Below are 24266 nucleotides of genomic sequence, written 5' to 3' on the forward strand. Positions count from 1 at the left end.
TCCTCTTGCTCACAGCAAACACTGAGTAACTTATAGTTGCTATTGAGATATATATTTTATAGCATAGTGCTTTAGAAATAAGGCAGGCTTACTTATTGTGGAAAAAAGTGTAAGCTTCTGGGTGTAACAATCTCATTTGGTAATATTTTGCAAGGGCTGCCATGGTAACTTATGTTGCCTGGTTACTCCCTAAGTTTATTTTAATTTTTATTTATTTTTTTATTAAAGTATAGTTGATTTTACTCTCTAAGTTTTATTTTTATTTTTAGGGCTGCATCCGCAGCATGTGGAAGTTCCCCGGGTAGGGGTTGAATCAGAGCTGCAGCTGCCAGCCACAGCCACAGCCACAGCAACAACAATGCCAAATCCGAGCTGCATCTTCGACCTATACCACAGCTCACAGTGACCCCAGATCCTTAACCCACTGAGTGAGGCCAGGGATTGAACCCACAACCTCATGGTTACTAGTCAGATTTGTTTCCTCTGCACCACAGTGGGAACTCCTGTTTTGTACAAACTTAGTAGAAGATGCCCTTAAGACATCTGAGTGTTTTTTTTTTTTTTTAAATCTTTTGAGGGCCGCACCTGTGGCATATGGAAGTTCCCAGGCTAGGGGTTAAATCAGAGCTGTAGCTACTGGCCTATGCCACAGCCACAGGAACGCCAGATACAAGCTTTGTCTTCGACCTACATCACAGCTCACTGAAATGCTGGATCCTGAGCAAGGCCAGGGATCGAACATACTGTATTAATTATTTGTTATGCTTCTTTTTTTCTCTTTGCCTGTTTCCCCACTGGAGTGAAAGCTCTACCAGAGCAGGACTTTTTGTCTGTTTTGTTTTCTTTTTCTTTTTTTGTGTGTTGTTTATCTCTTTAGGGCTGCACCAGCAGCATATGGAGGTTCCCAGGCTAGGGGCCGAATTGGAGCTACAGCTGCCAGTCTGCATCATATCCACAGCAACTCGGGATCTGAGCTATGTCTGCCACCTACATCATGGCTCATGGCAATGCCGGATCCTTAACCCACTGAGCAAGGCCAGGGATCGAACCTGCAACCTCATGGATACTAGTCGGGTTTGTTAACCACTGAGCCACAACAGGAACTCCTGTTTTGTTTTCTAATGTATCTTGAAAGACTAGGATAGTGACTGGCACAGACTAGACACTTAGTAAATATTAGTTGGATTTATGAATGAGCATGCATTATTTTTATGATCAGAGAAAAGGAAAACAAGTGCGTTAAGTGCTGCGTTTTGGAGGAAGAAGGAAAGCCTGCTCTGGATAACAGAAGAGATTTTCTTTCTTTTTTTTTTTTTTTTTTAATTTTTTTGATTTTTAGAGCTGCGCTTGAGGCCTATGGAGGTTCCCAGGCTAGGGGTCTAATCGGAGCTACAACTGCTGACTTACGCCACAGCCACTGTAACAGCAGATTGGAGCCACATCTACGACCTATATATGGATCCATAACCCACTGAGTGAGGCCAGGGATGGAACCTGCAACCTCATGGTTCCTAGTCTGATTCGTTTCCACTGCGCCACGCGAGAACTCCCAGAAGATATTTTCTTCATTTGAATTTCTGATTCTTGTTCTCCATTTCTTCAGGAATGATTGTGAACAGCCTCTCCCTGTGCTACCACAACAAACTCATCTTAGCCCCTATGGTTCGGGTAGGGACTCTCCCAATGCGGCTGCTGGCCCTGGACTATGGAGCAGACATTGTATACTGTGAGGTAAGGGGCTCCTGATTTTCCCAGAGAGCTTTTCTTCAAGCGCAGCCTCCCCATCTGTGGGTGGGAGTGGTCAGGAGTTAGGGGAGGCAGAGTGGGCACTCCCTTCACAGGGCTCCCTGAAGGCAGCAGAACAAACACGCATGACACCTAGGAGCTGGATGAACCCAGCTGAGCACCAGGAGCCTGGGCTGCACAGAAGCATTGTGGTCACCCGGGCCAGGTGGATGGATGAGCGTCGTGTCAGGTCTCTGCTCTGGCCCCTGTAGGACTTAATGTGCATGCAGTACATGAATGAGTGACCTCAAGGTCAGAAAGAGAGGAAAAGGGCCAGATTCAGGCGAGGGAAGCTGGATGGGATTGTTTTGGGAGCCACAAAATTTTCTGGTGGAAGTAGCTAGTGGGCCGGCTATTTACTGGCTGCTCTGGAGAGTTTTAGGACTTAGACCCAGACTCAGCAAGCATCTTCTAGGAAAAACAGAGTTACAAGGGTAGCTGATACCGGGTAGGGAGTAAGAGCAGTAGTTCTCAATTGGGCATGTGTTGGAATTATCTGGCCAGCTTCCCTCACAGTCCCCAATCCTGATGTGTTCCTCTAGTGGATATGAGAGGTTAAAGTAGCTACCCAAGTGTTTCTGTCTTTAAGAGCCAGGGTGGTGGGGTGAGGATGTGGCTATAAAAGGGCAACACGAGGAATCCCTGTGGTGTTGGAAGTATTATCAACATCCTGGTTTCGACACTGTCCTACAGTTTTGCAAGATGTTACCATGGAGAGAAATTGGGCAATGGGCACATAGAAGCTCACATTCTTACAATTGTATGTGAATCTCCAGTGTCTCAAAATAAAAAGTTTAATTAAAAAGAAAGCCACTGGCTGGTGTAGGCCAGTGGCTACAGCTCCGATTGGACCCCTAGCCTGGGAACCTCCGTATGCCACAGGAGTGGCCCTAGAAAAGGCAAAAAGGCAAAAAGCCAAAAAAAAAAAAAAAAAAAAAAGCCACTGGGGAGTTCCCACTGTAGTGCAACGGGATTGGTTGTGTCTTCGGAGTGCTGGGATGCAGGTTTGATCCCTGGCCTGGGGTTAAGAATCTGGCATTGCCCCAGCTACCACTTAAATCGCAACTATGACTTGGATTTGATCCTTGGTCTGGGAATTCTGTGTGCTATGGAGTGGCCAAAAAAGGAAAAAATAAGAAAGAAAGCCACTGGTATAGAGAGAAGAGAGGGCTTAAGAGGGGATTTGGGAAGAATATATCCTGATGGAATTCCCGTCATGGGTCAGTGGTTAATGAATCTGACTAGGAACCATGAAGTTGTGGGTTCGATCCCTGGCCTCGCTCAGTGGGTTAAGGATCCGGCATTGCCATGAGCTGTGGTGTAGGTCGCAGAGGCAGCTCAGTTCCCACGTTGCTGTGGCTGTGGTGTAGGCTGGCGGTTACCACTCCGTTTGGACCCCTAGCCTGGGAACCTCCATGTGCTTTGGGAGCAGCCCTAGAAAAGGCAAAAAAAAAAAAAAAAAAAAAAAAAAAAAAAGAATATATCCTGATGTACTGGGGTTGTGTGTGTGGTGTGTTTGCATGTGGTGGTGAGGCAGTAATTAATAATGGAATAGTAAAAGCGTGAGAGAAATAGTCAAATTAGGAGTATAGTGTCAGGGAAGGCAAAACTCAGATTTTTTTTAAACTGTGTCAGGTGATGCAGAGAAATCCACTTGTAAAAAGACTAGGAAGGTATTTGATTTGAAAATTAGAGGACAGCTAATAAAATAATAAAGTGGCACATAGATATGAACACTTGTGGGGTTAACAGATTGAGGACTGAGCAGCAAAATGAGGAAGCAGAGATAGGGCTGTTGGCTACCACCCAGGAATTGAAGAGATGAAGGGAGGAAGTTTACAGACAGATAGCTGGAGAAGGAAGCTGGGTGAAGGAAGTTGGGTTTTGGCAACTCGCTTGTTTGTAGCATAAGAGGAAGGGCTTAGCAATGAAGGGAGGCCTGGAGATTGGAGGGATTGGAGGAATTTGTAACAACAGGTCTTGGAGGGGACAGGATTCTTGATGAGGTGGTGAGAACCTGACTTCCTCTGAGATAGGGCAAGGAGGAGAGAGGGAAGGCGATGAAAGGAAGGGAAGCTGAGGGGTTTTGCCCCAGAAGCTTGTTTTACACGATATAGGGAGCCAGCCTTCTGTTGGAAATGAGGATGGCAGGAGTGGTCTAGGGACCTTTGGGAAGAAAGCGAAGGTGTTTTGGTTCTATTCCGTAGGAATTGGGTACTGGGAGGTGTGCCTGGCAGACAGGTTTTCATGATGGTACTGGTTTGCAGCTTTATGGGAAAGAGGGCTGAGAAGCCTGGTGGGGGTGCCCATGGCTGGGGATTGGCATGCCAGTATCTACAGCAGGGCAGGGACAGAGGCATATAGTGTGCTGACAAGGTGAAATGGGAAGGAGAGAGTGTATGTTTTGAAGGTGGGCGTCCGAAAGGGTGTTCCAGGGAGTTCCCGTCTTGGCGCAATGGAAACGAATCCGACTAGGAACCATGAAGCTGCGGGTTCGATCCCTAGCCTCACTCAGTGGGTTAAAGGATCCAGCGTTGTGAGCTATGGTGTAGGTCACAGATGCAGCTTGGATCCCGTGTGGCTGTGCTGTGGTGTAGGCCGGCAGCAACAGCTCCGATTGGACCCCTAGCCTGGAAACCTCCATATGCCTTGGGTGCAGCCCTAAAAAGACAAAAGACGAAAGACAAAAAAAAAAAGAAAGAAAGAAAGAAAGGGTGTTCCATAGTTCAGGGTCACAGAGACCTAAGACCCTATTTTTTTTTTTTTTTTTTTTTTTTTTTTTTTGCGTTTTAGGGCCGTACCTGTGGTATAATGGAGGTTCCCAGGTTAGGGGTCAAATCAGAGCTACAGCTGCCAGCCTAGGCCACAGCCACAGCAATGCAGGATCTGAGCCGCGTCTGCGACCTACATACACCACAGCTCACAGAAATGCTGGATCCTCAACCCACTGAGCGAGGCCAGGGATCTAACCTTCGTCTTCATGCATGCTAGTCAGATTTGTTAACCACTGAGCCATGGCGGGAACTCCAAGACCTGATTTTTAAGTGGTTTGTCAAAGTGGAAGTGAGGAATCCCCCAAAATATGAGCTGGGTTGTTAGTGTAGAGTCACAAATCTTCCAGGCTGCCAGAAAGTTCTCTAGGTCAGGATGTATTGTGCCCCTCTCTTCCCTACCCATGCTTTGCATACTATCTCTATCAATTATTTGTTTACTCTGATGACCCTTCATGTTCTTCTCCCTAATCTTGTGCCTTCATGAAAAGTAGAGGTGGGTCCGTTGAGTGCTAACCTTTTATTTTCAGATTCATTTGTGTCTTCACCATGGCCATCCTGCTGCTTTCCTCTGTTGGACCAAGTGGTGGTAAGGGCTTCAGGTTTTTAAGTCACCAGACCACCTGGACTCAAACTTAGTCTGGGGCGAGATTCTGGGGGTTGCTAGAAGTGAGGAAAAGGCAGTAGTGTACATTGACATATTCATCTCCCTTGGCGTACACTTTTCCTATGTGAGCAGTATTTTTCTGGGACCACAGATGTGTTCGTAGCCCTGGGGGAATCAGTCTGTGATGTGGGTCCTGAAAGCTGGGTAGTGTGAAACAGCTGGCCTGCAGATTCCAGTTGTTCCATCAGCTGCTTTGTTTAGAATTCCTAGAGTTGTTTTCAAGCATTTGGGAAATCCTGGACTCAGGATTTATGTGATGACTTCTAAATGTGCCCCTCCATGGAGTTCCCATCATGGCTCAGCAGTAACGAACCCGACTAGTATCCATGAGGACACATGTTCAATCCCTGGCCTCATTCAGTGGGTTAAGGATCCGGCATTGCTGTGAGCTGTGGTGTAGTTTGCAGATGTGGCTCAGATCCTGCATTGCTGTGGCTGTGGTGTAGGCTGGCAGCTATAGCTCTCATTTGATCCCTAGCCTGGGAACTTCCATATGTCATGGGTATGGCCCTAAAAATACAAAATAAATAAATAAAATAAAAAATTTGGAAAACAGGAGTTCCCATTGTGGCTTAGCAGTAACAAATCTGACTGGTATCTATGAGGATGTGTGTTTGATCCCTGGCCTTGCTTAGTGGGTTAAGGATCCAGCATTGCCGTGAGCTGTGGTATAGGTTGCAGATGTGGCTCAGATCCTGCATTGCTGTGGCTCTGGCATAGGCTGGCAGCTGCAGCTCTGATTCACCTCCTAGTCTTGGAACTTCCATATGCCACACATGTGGCCCTAAAAGAACAACAGCAACAAAAAAGGGCCCTCCTAATTGTTCAAAGCTTGGTTTTCCTAATGATTGTGACACTAATCCTTTCTTCCAGAGCTCTGCTTGATTTTGGATGAGCGCTTGCTCCTGGAGAGTCACCATGCTTATGAACAAGTTAAGGGACCTCTGCAAGAGGAGACCTAGGCCCTTTACCCAAATCTAGCTCCTGTGAAGTAGAGGCATGCAGGCAGGAAGGCCAGCTGGCCCCTGCCTGAAGTGAAGTGGTCATTGGAAACTGGGCCTGGGAGGACTGGGAAAGGCACAGTGTGGTGCCTGGTGCCCCCTAGTGGATCCAGAGTTGCTCTGCAGGCCAGCTGTTTAGATAATTTTATAGTGTTTACATGAGTTGACCCATCTGTGGGATTAGTCAAACCACCCCACCCACCTCTCAGGACCTAGTGTAGGACCTCGGGCATGTCAGGCATAGGCACCTCCTTAAAAGCCCTGCAAAGCCCTCAGCATTTGGAGGTGAAGAAAGGAGGACCATCTCAGCAAAGGGGATGAGCTGTCTGATTCCCCACCAAGATCTGCCCTACTGATGAAGTTTTCTAGAGGTTATCAGATGTCATGTACTTATTCTTTTTTTTTTTTTTTTTTTTTTTTGCCTGCACCCACGGCATGTGGAAGTTCCTGGGACAGGGATCAAACCTGTGCCACAGCTGTAACCAGAGCCACAGCAGTGACAATGCTGGATCCTTAACCCACTGAGCCACAGGGAATTCCAACCTATTCCTTTTTATAAGAACGGTGGGACTCCAGTGGTCCAGACTGTGAAAGGACACCTGCCTGTTAGACTTAAATTTTTTAATAAGCAGGATGAAGGGAGAAGGCATTGTTCTTAAGAGGCCTCGATTACCAAAATGGGTACTTAAAATTTTCTTTCTTTTCGTAGTAAAAAACATATAACATAAAATTTACCGTCTTAATTAGTTTTAAGTGTACAGTTCAGTAGTTGTGAAACACTTCTCCAGAACCTTTTCATCTTGCAAAACTGAAACTCTATACCTGTTAAACAACAACTCCCTTTCCTCCCCTACCCTGCTCTTGGTAACCACCATTCTACTTTCTGTTTCTGTGAATTTGAATACTTTAGATACCTCATGTAAATAGAAATACGTAGTATTTGTCTTCTTGTGCCTGGCTTATTTCACTCAAAAATGTAATATTTGTCTTTTTGGGCCTGGCTTATTTCACTTAATGTCCTCAAGGTTCATCCATGTTGTACTATGTGACAGGATTTCCTTCCATTTTTAACTGAATAATATTCTATTGTATATATACTACTTTTTGCTTATCCATTCATTATTATTATTTAAAAAAATTTTTTTTTATTTTTTTGTCTTTTTGCCATTTCTCGGGACGCTCCCGTGGCATATGGAGGTTCCCAGGCTAGGGATCCAATTGGAGCTGTAGCCACTGGCCTACGCCAGAGCCACAGCAACATGGGATCCGAGCCGAGTCTGTGACCTACACCACAGCTTACGGCAATGCCGGATCGTTAACCCACTGAGCAGGGGCAGGGATCGAACCTGCAACCTCATGGTTCCTAGTTGGATTCGTTAACCACTGCACCACGATGGGAACTCCTTTTTTTTTTATTTTTTATTTTCCATTCATTATTAATGCACATTTGGGTTGCTTCTATCTCTTGACTATTCTAAATAGTGCTGCTATGAATGTACGTGTGCAAATACCTCTTTGAGATCCTGCTTTCAGTTCTTTGGGATATGTATACACACACACACACACACACACACATCCAGAAGTGGAATTTGCTGGATCATGGTAGTTAAATTTTTCATTTTTTGAGGATCCTCCATACTGTTTTCCCTGTCTTTTGCACCATTTTACAATACCACTAGCAGTACACAATTTCCCCACATCTTTGCTAGCACTTCTTCTTTCTCTTTCTTTCTCTTTCTCTCTTTCTTTCTTTTTTTTTGTCTTTTTAGGGCCACACCCAAGGCATATGGAAGTTCCCAGGCTAGGAGTCAGTCATAGCTGTAGCTGCCAGCCTACACCACAGCCATAACAATGCGGGATGTGAGCCATGTCTGTGACCTACACCATAGCTCACAGCAACACCAGATCCTTAACCTACTGAGTGAGGCCAGGGATAGAACCCGCGTCCTTATGGATATTAGTCAGGTTTGTTACCACTGAGCCATGATGGAAACTCCTTATTTAGGAGTTTTTGGATAGTAGCCATGCTAATGGGTGTGAGGTGATACTTACTGTGGTTTTGATTTGCCTTTCTCTGATGATTAGTGATGTTGAACATGTTTTCATATACTTCTTGGTCATTGGTATACCATCACTGAAGAAATTCCTATTCAAGTCTTTTGCCCAGAATGGGTAATTTTTTTTTTTTTTTTTTTTAGGGCCACACCTGTGACATTTGAAAGTTCCCAGGCTAGGGGTAGAATTGGAGCTGCAGCTGTTGGCCCGCACCACAGTCAGCAACATGGGATCCAAGCTGTGTCTGTGAACTACATTGCAGCTTGCGGCAATGCTGTATCTTTTTTTTTTTTCCGTCTTTTTGCTTTTTCTAGGGCTGCTCCCATGGCATATGAAGGTTCCCAGGGTAGGGGTCTAATCAGAGCTACAGTTGCTGGCCTATGCCAGAGCCACAGCAACTCGGGATCTGAGCTGTGTCTGCGACCTATACCACAGCTCACAGCAATGCCAGATCTTTAACCCACTGAGCAAGGCCAGGGATCGAACCCGCAACCTCATGGTTCCTAGCCAGATTTGTTAAAACCACTGAGCCATGACAGGAACTCCGAAATGCTGGATCTTTAACCCACTGATTGAGGCCAGGGATTGAACCCTCATCATGGATACTAGTTGATTGATCCACAACAGCATACCTCCTCCCCCCTTTTTCAGAATGGGTGATTTTTAATTTTTTGTCTTTTATCTTTGTATTTTTATTTTATTTTTTTATAATGATTTTTATTTTTTCCATTATAGCTGGTTTACAGTGTTCTGTCAATTTTCTACTGTACAGCAAGGTGACCAGTTACACATACATGTATACATTCTTTCTTCTCACATTATCACACTCCATCATAAGTGACTAGACATAGTTCCCAGTGCTACACAGCAGGATCTCATTGCTTATCCATTCCAAAGGCAATAGTTTGCATCTATTAACCCCAAGCTCCCACTCCATCCCACTCCCTCCCCCTCCCCCCTTGGCAACCATGAGTCTCTTCTCCATGTCCATGGTTTTCTTTTCTGTGGAAAGTTTCATTTGGCCGTATATTAGATTCCAGATATAAGTGATATCATATGGTATTTGTCTTTCTCTTTCTGACTTGCTTCACTTAGTATGAGAGTCTCACTTCCATCCATGTTGCTGCAAATGGCATTATTTTGTTCTTTTCTATGGCTGAGTAGTATTCTATTGTGTATATGTACCACATCTTCATAATCCAATCATCTGTTGATGGACATTTGGGTTGTTTCCATGTCTTGGTTATTGTGAATAGTGCCACAATGAACATACAGGTGCATGTGTCTTTTTCAAGGAAAGTTTTGTCCGGATATATGCCCAAGAGTGGGATTGCTGGGTTATATGGTAGTTCTATGTATAGTTTTGTAAGGTACCTCCATACTGTTTTCCATAGTGGTTGTATCAGAATGGGTAATTTTTTAAAACTTAGGAAAAATTTTCAAATTTATGGAAAAAATTGCAGGAATGGGCAAAGAACATCCCTATACCCTGTACCCAGATAAGCTTCCTGTCAACATTTTGCTTGATTTGTTTTATAATTTGTGCTCTCTCTTTGTTTTTTTAAACTATTTTAGAGTAAGTTTCATGCACTGTGATTTCACTATTTTATTTTATTTTATTTTTTATTTTTTGTCTTTTTGCTATTTCTTGGGCCACTCCCAGGCCCAAGATTCCCAGGCTAGGGGTCTAATTGGAGCTGTAGCCACCGGCCTACACCAGAGCCACAGCAGCATGGGATCCGAGCCGCGTCTGCAACCTACACCACAGCTCACGGCAACACCAGATCCTTAACCCACTGAGCAAGGGCAGGGACCGAACCCGCAACCTTATGGTTCCTAGTCGGATTCATTAACCACTGCGCCACGATGGGAACTCCTGATTTCACTATTTTAGAGTAAGTTTCATGCACAGTGATTTTTGACTTCTCAAATTTCATTGGTGTTTTCTAATAACAAAGTTATTCTTCTAAATAACTATTATTATGGAGCCATCATCTGCAGTAAATTTAATATTTATATAGTATTTTTTCCTAATTTATCTTCCATGTTCTGGTTTTGCCAATTGACACAAAATTGTTCCTCAAAGCATTTTTTAACATCTTTATTGAGATATGGTTCACATACCACATAAATCACCAATTTAAAGTGTATAATTCATTGGCTTTTGGTATATTTACAGAATTGTGTATCCACCCATACAGTCAATTTTTGACTGTTTTCATCACACTGAGAAGAAACCTCATATCCATTAACAATCACTCTCTGATTTTTTTCCTTCCCCAGTCTCTGGAAACCGCTAATCTGCTTTATGTCTCTACAGCTTTTCTGGTTTTGGACATTTCATATAAATGGAATCATATGTTATGTGTGTGATCTCTTTCCATTAGCATAATGTTTACAAGGTTCATCCATTATCTTTGCTTGTATCAGTACTTCATTCCTTTTTTTTTTTTTTTTTTTTTTGGTCTTTTGTCTTTTTGAGGGCTACAGCTACGGCATATGGAGGTTCCCAGGCTAGGGGTCTAATCAGAGCTGTAGCTGCCAGCCTACACCACAGCTCATGGGAACGCCAGATCCTTCACCCACTGAGCGAGGCAGGGATCGAACCTGCAACCTCATGGTTCCTAGTTGGATTTGTTTCCTCTGAGGCACGACAGAAACTCCTTTTTTTTCAGGGTCACACCTGCAGCATATGGAAGTTCCCAGGTTAGGTGTTGAATTGGAGCTATAGCTGCTGGCCTACACCACAGCCACAGCAATGCCAGATCTGAGCTGCATCTGCAACCTACACCACAGCTCACAGCAACTCTGGATCCTTAACCCACTCAGCAAGGCCAGGGATCAAACCTGTGTCCTCCTGGATACTAGTTGGGTTTGTTTCTGCTGAGCCATGATGGGAACTCCTAGTACTTCATTCCTTTTAATGGCTGAATAATAATCATTTGTATGTTTGTACCACAATTTGTTTATTGGCTCATCAATTGATAGGCATTTGGATTATTTCTACCTTTTGGTTTTATGAACCATGCTGCTGTGAATATGTGTGTACAAGTTTCTGGGTGGACATATTTCCTTTTCTTTTGAGTATAAACCTATGAGTGGGATTACTGAATTGTATGGTAACTGTTTAAATGTGCCTGGTCCATTTGAGGGATTGCCAGACTGTTTTCCAAATCTGCTATACCATTTAACATTCTCATTAGTAGTATATGAGGTTTTCATTTTTTCCATGTCCTTGCCAACACTTCCTGTCTTTTTGATTATAGCCATTGTCATGGCTATGAAACGATATCTTATTGTGTGGATTTTTTTTTTTTTTTTTCTGAGCCCACATCATGTAAAAAGTCACAGGCCAGGGATTAAACTTGAGCGACAGCAGTCAACCTGAGCCTCTGCAGTGACAATGCCGGTCCTTAACCCACTGAACCACCAGGGAACTCATTGTGGTTTTGATTTGTATTTCCTAATGAGTAATGATATTGAGTATCTTTTCCTGTTTTTTTTTTTTTTTTTTCTTTTTAAGCTGTACCTGCAGTGTATGGAAGTTACCAGGCTAGGGATCAAATCAGAGCTGCAGTTGCCGACCTACGCCATAGCCATGGCAACACTGGATCTAAGCTGCAGCTATGACTTATGCTGCAGCTTGCAGCAACGCCAGATCCTTAACGCACTGAGTGAGGCCAGGGATTGAACCCTCATCCTCATGGATACTAATCCACATGGGTTCTTAATCCACAGAGTCACATTGGGAATTCCACCTTCTTGGTTTCTGGCCTTCATTGTTTCTCATGAGAAATCAGTTGTTGGAGTTTGTGGTGCAGTGGATTAAGGATCTGGTGTTGTCACTGCAGGGCTTGGGTTGCGACTGTGGTACGATCCCTGGCCTGTGAACTTCCACATGCTGTGGGCACGGCCAAAGAGAAAAGAAAGGCAGTTGGGTAGGAAAATGTATGGATGAGAAACACTACCACATGAAAAAGCAATGTTTGTTTTCACCAATTAAGGAAATGCAGTGGGAAAAACTATGAAGTCCTACTCTGTACCCAGAGAACTATCTAGAATAAATAAAATCAGTAAACAATAGTGTTGAGGGTATATGGGTGACCAGGCACACTTATGGTTTTATTGGTGAAAATTTAAATGGATTTCTTCATGTAACAAACAGGTGAGCATCTGCTGTGTGTAAAGTATCGAAGCCGGCTTCCAAAGATGTTTAGTGAGCACATGTTAGATGCTAATTCCACAAAGAAATGAGACTGTCTCCAGGCCCCAAAGGCTCCTTTAGTGTAGTGAGGAGGCAGAGAAGAGCATAAGACATTTCAAGGGCCATTTTGCCTCAGCTTCTCCTCTTGGGGCTTAGGCTCCCTAGTCAGGGTCCTCAGAGCTCACCTTTGTGTGAACCCAGAACCTTCCTCTGGGTGTTCGTTGTCTAATGATAAAGGTGTGACAGGTGCATCTGTAACTAGCACACAAAGAAGAGGCGGTGAGGTTGTAAAGGTGAGCTTGGCAGGGGGTTTGAGGAACCCTGAGGAGATCAGGTTACTGTTAGTGGGGCCAGGGCCCCCCAAGGGCTTGCCTCACTTTCCCCTGCGCATTTCTTGCCGAAGCTCAGCCTGGCTGCAGATCTTCTTGTAAGCACGGCCGCTCAGTGTTGCCCACTTGTCCACTTGCCCTCTTGCCTACCCCTGCAACGATGGTCGCTAGCCAAAAGGCTCTGTGTTGGGCTCTCAGGATGTCACACTGATTCTTGGGGCTTGGATGCCTACCAAGTATCCATACTGCTTGGTGGTGATTTGCGTGGTCAGGCCTGGTGAGCATCAGATACTTCATGACCTGGAAAAACATGGAGAGAATAGCCCCAGAAATACCTAGAATGTGTATTAACCTGGATGATGGATATGGAAGGGGAGCCCCATGGATACCATAGGTCCTGTTTGGCCGCCTTAGCCCTAAGTGCTCCCTTGAGGGAGCAGAGGCCATCTTGCCCACCTGGCTGGGGTCGTGACTTGCTTAGACTCACAGGGAGTCAGTCTGAGGATGAGTTCCAAGGCTGAGAGTTTCTGACTTCTTTTGGACTCCCAGAACCCTGGGCCTGAGCTGCTGGGCAGTGTGGCAGTGCCTGGCTCTTCAGATCTGTCTTCCACTTCTGCTGAAATGATCACTGAACAAAGCAAAGCAGTCTTGTCTCCCACCAAGAGGTAGAGGACTTCAAGCCTTCGGGGGACATGAGCTTTCCCTTCATTTTTTGTAATCCTGGTTTTGAAGAACCCTATTTTCCCTTTCTTTCCTGAATCTTTGAATATCTCCAGAGCAGAGGTGCTTACCCTTTCGTTTCCACAAAGCATGACCCATGTTAGATAGGGGTTTTACACTATTTTTTCTTGTGTCAATCTCAGATCGTCCTCTTTGTGCTTCTGTTCACTGGTCCCACTTTTGTCCTTGGATGTTTCCTGGGAGACCGTCACTGCTTGCCATTTGCACAGGGATGAGTGGGAAGGTCTTTGAGGGGATGGACGGGAGCTCACTTAGGAGGTGAGGGAAGTCTAGACGTCCACGTCCTAGGCTATTGCCTTCTCTCTGACTCCCTGAATGGTGGCTCATTCCTTATAGGCACCAATCTCTGCAAGGTCCCTGGGAGGAGCAGCTGACAGAAGGGAGCTCACTCAGGTCACTGCTTGCCATGCTTGGTGGGGGAGGACAGAACTATGTGTCCCCAAAGCTATGATTTTTATGTTTCTTTCTTTTTTTTTTCTCCCCTACCTCTTTTTATGGCCTCACTTGCAGCATATGGAAGTTCCCAGGCTAGGGGTGGAATTGAAGCTGCAGCTGTGGGCCTAAGCAGCGTTCTAGATTGGAGCCGTGTCTGCCACCTACGCTGCTGCAGCTGAGGCCTACACTGCAGCTTGTAGCAATGCCACCAGGTCCTTAACCCATTGAGCGAGGCCAGGGATCGAACCCACATTCTCATGGAGACTATATTGGGTTCCTAACCCACTGAGCCACAATGGGAACTCCCCAAAGCCATGATTTGATGTGGTGGTAGGATGACCGAAGCAGCCTCCAGCAAGTGTGTGATGAAGGTCTATCCACTGTGCGCAGGACCTGCGTGTCTGAGACTGACAGGTGCCCTCTGATTCCTCTGCAGGAGCTGATAGATCTCAAGATGCTTCAGTGCAAGAGAGTTGTCAATGGTGAGTGCACCTCTGGTCCCAGGATTGTGTGTGTACCCGGTCATGCTCAAGCTGTGCTACCACTGCCCTTGCCCAGGTGACAGTGTCCTCCAGGGTGCTCCTTGCCCAGCTTTGTAATTTTGTGGATCATATGCTCTCTTGAAAATAGTCACTATTCTCCAGAGACTGTGACAAATAGCCAGATGTGAAATAGGCTGAGAATGCCTTCTACCTGCAGGCTTTCTGGCGTAGAAATCACCAGGTTTCATAGAACAGGAGGGATGCTTGGGGTCAAGATAGCCTCGGCACTGGTGTTGGCTCTGCTGCTTTCTAACTATGACCTTGGACAAGTGACCTCTCTTGAGGCAGACATAACCTCTCTGCCTCAGTTTCTTTAGCTATAAGATGAAAATTATAATCCCTACTTTACTTAAATTGTAGGGTTGGAGAGAGGATCAAATAAGATAAGGGAGATGTAAGTACTTGCAAATGGAAGTGGTTGTGCTGAATTGTGGTTTTGCTTCTGCTTTATTGATGAGACTGATTGTGCTTTGATTAGAATTGTGGTATTGAGATATTTGAAATGTATACACATTTGAAATGTATACACATTTGTGAAATCTTTTTTTTTTTTTTTTTTTGCTTTTTAGGGCTGCACCTGCAGCATATGGAAGTTCCCAGACTAGGGGTTGAATTGGAGCTGCAGCTGCTGGCCTGCACCACAGCCACAGCAATGCCAGATCCCTGACTCACTAACAAGGCCAGGGCTTGAACCCGAATCCTCATGGATACTAGTCGGATTCATTTCCACTGTGCCACAAAGGGAACTCTCCACATCCCACATTGTGAAATCTTATGTAAATTCACTAGAACTTTTGTCAATTTTGTCTTTGTTTTGGATTTATATACACACACACACAAACGCACATATATATATATATATATATACACATATTTTTGTCTTTTTAGGGCTGCACCGATGTCATATGGATGTTCCCAGGCTAGGGGTCCAATTGGAGCTGTAGTCACTGGCCTATGCCACAGCCATAGCAACTCCAGATCTGAGCCACGTCTGCGACCTACACCACAGCTCACAGCAACACTAGGGATGGAACCTGAGACCTCATGGCTACTAGTCAGATTTGTTTTTGCTGAGCCACGATGGGAACTCCTAGATTTATGTTTTATTTGTGTTATGAAGAATTCAGTGTTATAGATGTATATAACCTGAAAAGTGAAAATCCCCCATAATCCCATACTTGGAGAATAATCACAAAGAGAAATAAAATGTACTTTTTACACATTTCATAAAGTGTATGTATAAAAATATGACGTATTTACATATACTCTTCCCCCTACACACACTTGGGATCATGATACTTGTTTTGCCACTTACTTTTCTACTGGGATGTTTTCCCATATCAGTACCTGCAGATGACTGTGTCAGAGTTGATTTCAGCAGTACTTTAACAGGACTTTCAGTATTTTCATGTTAAACATAAAGCTGTAGTATGAACTAAGTTTTTGTGGTTCTTCTCTCAGACTTGTCGCTATCAGTCATGAGCAGTCTCTGCTGTTAGCGATCATTTCCATTATCTCTCCCAACACGTCTCTGCCTTTACCCCACCTTTTAAACCTTCTAATCTGTTCAGTGCTGGGATGCTAATAACAGCTTCCCTTTAAGAAATGCTTGGAGTGCCCTTTGTGGCTCAGCGGTTAACGAACCTGACTAGGATCCATGAGGTTGCAGGTTCGATCCCTGGCCTTGCTCAGTGGGTTAAAGATCCCGCATTGCCGAGAGCTATTGTGTAGGTTGCAGATGCGGCTCAGATCCGTAGTTGCTGTGGCTGTGGCATAGGCCAGCAGGTGCAGTTTAGATTCAACCCCTAGCCTGGGAACTTCCATATGCCATAGGTGTGGCCCTAAAAAGCAAAAAAAAAAAAAAAAAAGAAAGAAAGAAAGAAAAAGAAAGCAATGCTTTACTTGCATTAAATATCTCATTTATTTCTTAGGATAGCCTTTGAGATAGGCATATTCTCCTATCTGCCACATTGGACTCTTCCATGTGCTAGTCATCTTTGAAAGCTAATAATGTTAGTATTTACTCTTGAGCTTCATCGTGAAGAGCATGAGGGATTCTTGTTGTTTGCAATAGTTATATTCTGTAAACACCAAGTTAGTGAATACTGGAATGTTGCTCCTAGGGAAAATACAGGATTAGGTTCCTGCAAGCTAATTCATTAACAGATCAATACATAACCTTGTTTTATGTATGTTTCTGTTAAAAGACAATTCTTTAATATATACTGTTGATTCATTAACATTGAACTCACACTCAGTAGCGCTATGATTTCATGTCTGCATAAACTTGTCTAACATGTGTATTTTCTCTGCAGAGCACGTCACAGCCTTTTTCTTCTTTTTTTTTTTTTTTGCTTTTTAGGGCCACACCCACAGCATATGGAGGTTCCCAAGCTAGGGGTCTAATCAGAACTACAGCTGCCGGCCTATGCCACAGCTACAGCAACGCCAGATCCAAGCCGTGTCTGTGATCTACACCACAGCTCATGGCAACCCTGGATCCTTAACCCACTGAGCGAGGCCAGGGATTGGACCCACAACCTCATAGTTCCTAGTCAGATCCATTTCCACTGTGCCACAACAGGAACTCCTCCCAGCCTTCTTATGCTTAGGAACCCTAGACAGCACTGCAACACTGTGCCATTTTGAACAGTGAGATCACCAACAAGAAGCACAAAAATGCAAAAAAAAAAAAAAAAAAAAAGGCGGCATTAAACATACCACCATAAAGGCACTTGTTTATGGATGAGAGCAAGAAGGCAGTGCGTTGTCTTTTTGACCTCAGCTGAGAATGTGTGCATTGGTGACTGAAATTTTTTGCAGTCTATGCACGTCTGTGAATAACAAAGATGCCACAAGTATTTATTTGGGGGTTACAAATAAATTTTAGCAAGCAGGTAAATTTGCAAATACACAACTGCAAATAATGAGGATTGACTGTGTCATAAATTTCCACTCATAGTACCTACTGCATGGTAAGTAATTAAGAAACATTATCTTTGCTGAACCTCAGGAGTTCCCGTTGTGGCTGAGTGGTAGTGAACCTAACTCGTTCCCACGAGGATGCAGGTTCTATCCCTGACCTCACTCAGTGGGTTAAGGATCCGGCTTTGCCATGAGCTGTGGTGTAGGTCACAGATGGGGTTTGGATCCCAAATTGATTGCTGTAACTGTGGTGAAGGCAGGCAGTTGCAGCTCCAGTTTGACCCTTAGCCTGGGAACTTCCATATGCCACAAGTGCAACCCTAAAAAGCAAAAAAAAAAAAAAATGGCAAATTGTAAATACTGTGCAGAGAGGTGCATAAAACACAAGAAGGCAATTTAACAAGTAACTGTAAAGCGAGCAACCATGTAACTAACCATCCCTCGGTCAGAGAGTAGACCATCACCAGCATGTCAGAAGTCTCCCCTGAATGCAATGATTTCTTCTAAGAATGGTGCACTTCCAGCATCTCATTTTTCCCTTCAAGGTGATACTTTTTGCTGAGTTGTCTTCCAGGGATTAGGCTCAGGTGAACCTGCTTTTCATTGGGTGGCCCCGTGTGTTTGTGTTTTCTTGCAGAGGCGCTCAGCACAGTGGACTTTGTCGCTCCTGATGACCGAGTGGTCTTCCGCACCTGCGAAAGGGAGCAGAGCAGGGTTGTCTTCCAGATGGTATGAGATCCCAAGGCGGAGCACATTTCCCATCTCCTGCCCTGGGCCAGGCCAGTGTTACTTGCCTGGGCTCCACTGCATGGTGGTCTTCAGTCTTTCTGAAGACCCTGCTTTACTGGTTTTCAAAGATATGCTCCTGAGTGATTATATTGTTGGAAACAGTTTATGAAAATCCAGCTATTAGGAGTCTGTTACATGCTTACGGTCTCAAATTTAATTTCCTTCATTGTAGGGATTGTCTCTTTGGTATGACTTATATATCTTTATTCCCTAGCATTGTTTATTCAGATCCTGATCTTTGTTTTATGTAGTCTGCATGTTTTCCCGTTAAAAGAAATGAGGTTTGCTCAAGAGTAGTTAAGATTTGTGCTAGGGTTGTAGTGATTCTATAGTTCTCTTCTCCCGCTTTGGGTATTTCTTGGTACTTTTTCAGAAATACCTCCTGAGTGATGTTTAGGTTTGTAAAGAATTGGTAACAATGATGAAGTAAATATAGAAAAATATTAACAAAGTGATGGGTATATGAATGTTCACTATAAATTTGTCCCAACATTTTTGTATGTCTGAAAGTAATCCCAGCATGGATGGCATTTTCTCAGCCTTCTCCGTCCACTTTTGGCCATCAACAGTGAGCTAGTCCAGTGGGCCAGCTGTTTAAGAGAATGCCAGCTGGATTCCACCGGTGTGCATGTGTATGTGTGTGTGTGCATGTGTGCATGGCATGCCTAGGTTTGTTTGTCTGTGCATCTGTACCTGTGTCAGGGCAGTGGTTGATACAGCCTCTTGTGTTCCCAGGGGACTTCAGATGCAGAGCGAGCCCTTGCCGTGGCCAAGCTTGTGTAAGTTCTTTTCTCTTTAGGACTATCTTTGCCTCTCCTGTGGGCTGTGAGGTCTCACTGTCCTGTAAACTTGGAGGTGACTACCCTCCTGCTTCCTAGCCTACTACCTTTGGTTTCCAGGTTAAGAGTGTCAGGTTTCCTTTTCTATTTGTGCCATCTGAGGGCTGCCCGGGAACTCCAGTCCCTGCGTCTGGACCCCAGAGAACCTCTGATTGGGAGCTGATTTTTTAGAGTCTATTCATGAAGCTCCCTTTCCAGGGACTCTCATGGACTATGAGCCCTGGGTCTTTAAATTTCATGAAGTTTAGATAAGACTGCTTCCTAAATTAATGAAGGCAGGAGAGTAATGTGGTTAAGGAGACAGGCTTTTGAGTTAAACAGGCTTGGCTTGGAATTCTGGCTTTGCTACCCGCTGACTGTGGGACCTGAGGTAAGTTCCTTAACCTCACTGAGAACCTAGTTTGCTCATCTGTGAAATGAGACTAGTTGTACCACCTCCCTCTGCGTTATAGGGAAGGGTAAATGAAACGATGCATATCAATGTCTTTGCAGTATGTGGCACGCAGAGAGTGCTTAGTAAGTATGAGCTGTTGTTATCAATTACAACAAGGGTGAGAAGGAACTCAGGCATTAGTTAACTGTGTATGTACCAAAATAGGAGGACAGGGTTCTTTCTACACATGAGGATTGTTGGAGGAAGCCAGCTGTGCAGCCTAACACACTAAGATAGTCCCGCACCTTCCACTAGAACCAGTGCTCTGGGAGAGGGCTCTTGTGCTCATGTTACTTTTGTGCATTGGCTAATGGCTTTCATGACCCAGGTAGAATGGGAACTCTGGGATCGAGGGCAATGTGGCTGTCACTCGGTATTCGAGTTACCTGATGCAACTCAGATCTGGCAAAGTCCTCTACGACTAACCCTTCCTACGTGTGTGAGCACCTCATCTTCTTCCTCTGAAGCTCTGCTCAGAAGGGGAAGCAGTTGCACATTTTAGAGATATGATTTTTCAGCTTCTGACCCTGAGGGTTGGTGTGTTTCAGAGGCCAGGGACATAGCAGGAATTTCATGAGTGCAGACCCATGCCTTTGACTCTACATCCTGCCCTCAAGTCGAATATTTATTAGTTTTTCTCCTTCATGTTTTTCCAGAGAAAATGATGTGGCTGGTATTGACGTCAACATGGGCTGTCCAAAAGAATATTCCACCAAGGTAAACTGATTTCTTTATACTCTTCACAAATATAGGGTGCAGATTAAAGGAAACTGACAAGGGACAACTAAGTATAGTACCTGATTCTGGACTAGATCCTGTACGAATAGGCAGAATGTTCAAAAGGATATTATTAGATCAACTGGCAAAATTGGAATATAGAGCATGGTAAATTTGCTAAAAATACTCTAGCAGTTTAAATATATGAAGTGGTTAACTTCTGTGGTTATGTTAAGAACATCCCTATTCCTGAGAGATACATACACATTGAAATTCCCCCTGTGGAGCAGCAAGATCAGCAGTGTATCTGATCAGCAGGAATCAGGATGGAGTTTTGATCCCTGGCCCAGCACAGTGGGTTAAAAGGATCCATTGTTGCCACAGGTTGCAGCTGCAGCTTGAATCTGATCAATTCCTCACCTGAGTACTCTATATGGGCTGGCCGAAAAAGGAAAAAAAAACACATTGAAATATTTAGGAGTCAAGGGCTATAATATATGTTATTACCCTCAAATGCTTAAGGAAATTTTTTTTTTTCATCTTTTGTCTTTTGTCTTTTTGGGGCCGCACCGCGGCATATAGAGGTTCCCAGGCTAGGGGTCGAATTGGAGCTATAGCCACCGGCCTACACCATAGCTCACAGCAATGCCAGATCCTTAACCCACTGAGCGAGGCCAGGGATCAAACCCACTACCTCATGGTTCCTAGTCGGATTTGTTTCCACTGCACCATGATGGGAACTCCATCATTTTTTTTTTTTTTTTTTTTTTCTTTTTGGACCACACCCACGGCATATGGAGATTCCCAGGCTACGAGTTCCAATTGGAACCATAGCCACCGGCCACAGCAACTCGGGATCTGAGCTGTGTCTCTGACCTACACCACAGCTCACAGCGGCACCGGATCCTTAACCCACCGATCGAGGCCAAGGATCAAACCCGTGTCCTCATGGATGCTAGTCATGTTCGCTTACCTCTGAGCCATGATGGCAACTCCTTAAATGCTTAAGGAAATTTTAACGTGCATACACGCATAAACATATATACATAAACACACACACACAGCACTTGTGCCTAAGTAATAAAACAAATGATGTGAATGTTAAAAGAAAGAAGACTATGAAGAGGGTTTTATCTTTTCATAAATAAAACCAAGACATACATTATTAAAAAAATAGAGGATGCAATACATATGTCCCCATTGTCATATCAGAAAAGTTCTGATATATAAGGCTGCTGTGAAATGAATAAGAGCAGAAAGGCAGCCCTTAAACTCAGGATCTTACGGAGAAATGTGCTCCTTGATAAGGAGACTTGGGACCCTGTGTGCAAAGGGAGTGGCCCATGACGACAACCTTGATTTGACCAGAGTGTTGAGGGGTGGGAGGTAAAGAGGAAGCAGAGGACACAGACTTGAACATCTTGTTTGGGACCAGATTAGTTGAACCTCTGTTTTATTTTGTTTATATTTTTATGGTTCTATCTGCAGCATATGGAAATTCCAGGCCTGGGATCGAATCTGAGCCACTGCTGTGACCTACGCTGCTGCTGCAGCAGTGCTGAATCTGTTAACCTACTGCTGTGGGTGGAGACTGAACCTAAGCCTCTGCAGTGACCTGAACCACTGCAGTGGAATCCTATCGTGCCACTGTGGGAACTCCTGAACTTTGATTTTAGATATCTCCGACCTTTTTTTGAACAGAGAAGACACATGATCAGAAACTTAGTTTCTTCTTCCAGGGAAAACCAGTGTTACTAGTTTCTTGTGTCTTTCTAAATATACTCTATAAATACATCAGGAATATTTAGAAATACTAATCTGGAAGCCATATGACTAGTGGATTCGAGTGGAAAGAAGCTAGAGGTCAGAACACGATATAGGAGATAAGTGTCCTGGGTCCACAGGAGAGGCGAGGGGTGGAAAGAAGAGAAGCCAAACTGGGGTAGAATTTGACAGCGCTTGGCTGTCAAATGATTTGACTGGGAGCGTTGGGAAGTGAGGTGAGTGATGAGGGTAGAGGGAGGAAAGGCTGGCAGCCAGGAGGACGGTTGGTCTTCAGGGTTCACGGGACTGCTGGAAGAAAAGGATGTTTGGAGTGGATAACAAGGATTCCTTAGAGTTGACTGAGTGTGCAGTACCACAGGGATTCCTGCAGGGCTGCCCCTGGGAACCTTATCACAGGGTGCAAGGTCAGGGTCTGCAGTGTAGACATAGCAAATGTCAGCCACTCTGCTGTCAGGAGTTACTTGCCCTGGGGACCTTTGTTTTAGGTCAGGAGGCTGGAGACTGCCTGAGGGAAAGGTCCTTTAGGCGCTTGAAAACAAGAGGGCCTTGTGCATAGCTGTTCTAGGAATCATGGAGGTTTGAAATTGTGAGGAGTTGAAAACATCAGGCTGTTTTTCTGCCTTCTAATTACTCCTTAGTGCTTCTGAGTTATATATAGCGCAGAGTTGAAACTGGAATACTCTCCCACAGATCGTGAAGTGAAAAAAGCAAGGAGCAGAATTGTATATGGTGTATCAACATTTATACGTGGGGGATGGGGAATGAATATATATATATATATATATTTTTTTTTTTTTTCCTTTTCATAGAATATATTTGGAAAGACACACTAGAAACTAGTGACACTGATTCCCCTGGGGAAGGAAACTAAGGTTTTATTTGGTTTTGCACAGGGAATAAATACCCATTGTAGTGGTGCTACTCAAAATAATAATTCACAACTGTTGCAGCACTGGCACTGACCAGTCAGAACAGATACCTCCCAATGTGGCATACCAGTACATACCAGCTGAATATCTGCTCTCTTCTTATGATTCAAAAATTGAAATCATATTAAACAAATGAATTGAGTTCCCTTGTGGCATAGCAGGTAAAGGATCTGGCATTGTTACTGCAGTGGCTGGGATTGCTGCTCTGGCTTGGGTTCAATACCCTAGCTAGGGAATGCCCACACTCTGTGGGCATGACCAAAAAAAAAAAATTGTGTAGTTTTCCCTCCTTCTCAGGGAGGGAGAGTTCTTACTCTTTATTCTTCTGAACCTTTATGATTTTTAATGTTTTGCTTGTTGCAAAAAGCAAGTTAACAGGTTAAATAGAAAGGAAGGAAGGAAATACCAATTGGGAAAGCCATCGTTGTAGAAGGGGCACTGAGACTGGTTTTAGATCCTGCGATTCTACAAGGAAGGGCTGGATTATGTGAGGAGAAGGACAGATGAGCCAGCGTGAGTGGCTAGGGCTTCCTCAAGGCCACCAAGATTTATATCTGAGGTAGTCCAGGGCTAGTAGCTCCACTGCTCTTCCTGTCTCCTCTGAAATGCAGGCTCAGTTTGTGCTGGTTCAGTGTTCTCTCTTGTTCTAATGTGTTATCCTTAGATATGAAATTAAACTGTTGTAACTGAATTTAAACCTTCTGAGCACATCCTGTGAGTATTCATTAATATGCAGTCTGTACACAGAATTTGTTTCTTTTTTTTTTTTTTTTTTTTTTTTTTTTTTTTTTTTTTTTTAAGGCCCTCACCCTTGGCATATGGATGTTCTCAGGCTAGGGGTTAAATCAGAACTGTAGCTGCTCTCCTATGCCACAGCCACAGCAACACTGGCTCCGAGCCGCATCTATGACCTACACCACAGCACATGGCAATGTTGGATTCTTAACCCACTGAGCAAGGCCAGGGATTGAACCCGCATCCTCATGATGCTAGTCAGGTTCGTTAACCACTGAGCCACCATGGGAACTCTGGGTTTAGATTTTTAACATACATCCCCATCTGATTATTAAAGTAATTCATACCATTTTCCAGAACTTGGATAATATAGAAAAGTACATAGGAGTTCTGTTGTGGCTCAGTGGTAACAAACCCAGATAGTATCCATGAGGACATGGGTTCCATCCTCAGTGGGTAAAGGATCTGGTGTTGCTGTGAGCTGTGATGTAGTTTGCAGGTGCAGCTTGGATCCTGTGTTGCTGTGGTTGTGGCGTAGGCTGGTGGCTACAGCTCTGATTTGACTCCTAGCCTGGGAACTTCCA

At 44.3% G+C, this 24266-nt stretch overlaps 1 protein-coding gene across 5 annotated transcripts in view; it reads left to right on the plus strand.

Annotated features, from left to right (window-relative positions):
• DUS2 (dihydrouridine synthase 2) overlaps positions 1-24266 on the plus strand; it is a 43964-nt gene that overhangs the window by 2179 nt on the left and 17519 nt on the right. For 4 of the 5 annotated variants that reach the window (XM_005655778.3, XM_013988514.2, XM_021094158.1 and 1 more), the window contains 5 exons: positions 1604-1731; positions 14425-14470; positions 18093-18184; positions 18980-19023; positions 20173-20233. In XM_005655778.3, the coding sequence (XP_005655835.1) occupies positions 1606-1731; positions 14425-14470; positions 18093-18184; positions 18980-19023; positions 20173-20233 (369 nt within the window). In that variant the 5' untranslated portion in view covers positions 1604-1605. Of the gene's footprint in view, positions 1-1603; positions 1732-10150; positions 10175-14424; positions 14471-18092; positions 18185-18979; positions 19024-20172; positions 20234-24266 lie in introns of those variants that run through there. The other variant, XM_021094159.1, reaches the window with a different exon arrangement.

This window comes from Sus scrofa, chromosome 6 (assembly GCF_000003025.6).
Source record: "Sus scrofa isolate TJ Tabasco breed Duroc chromosome 6, Sscrofa11.1, whole genome shotgun sequence".
Classification (NCBI taxonomy): Eukaryota; Metazoa; Chordata; class Mammalia; order Artiodactyla; family Suidae; genus Sus; species Sus scrofa.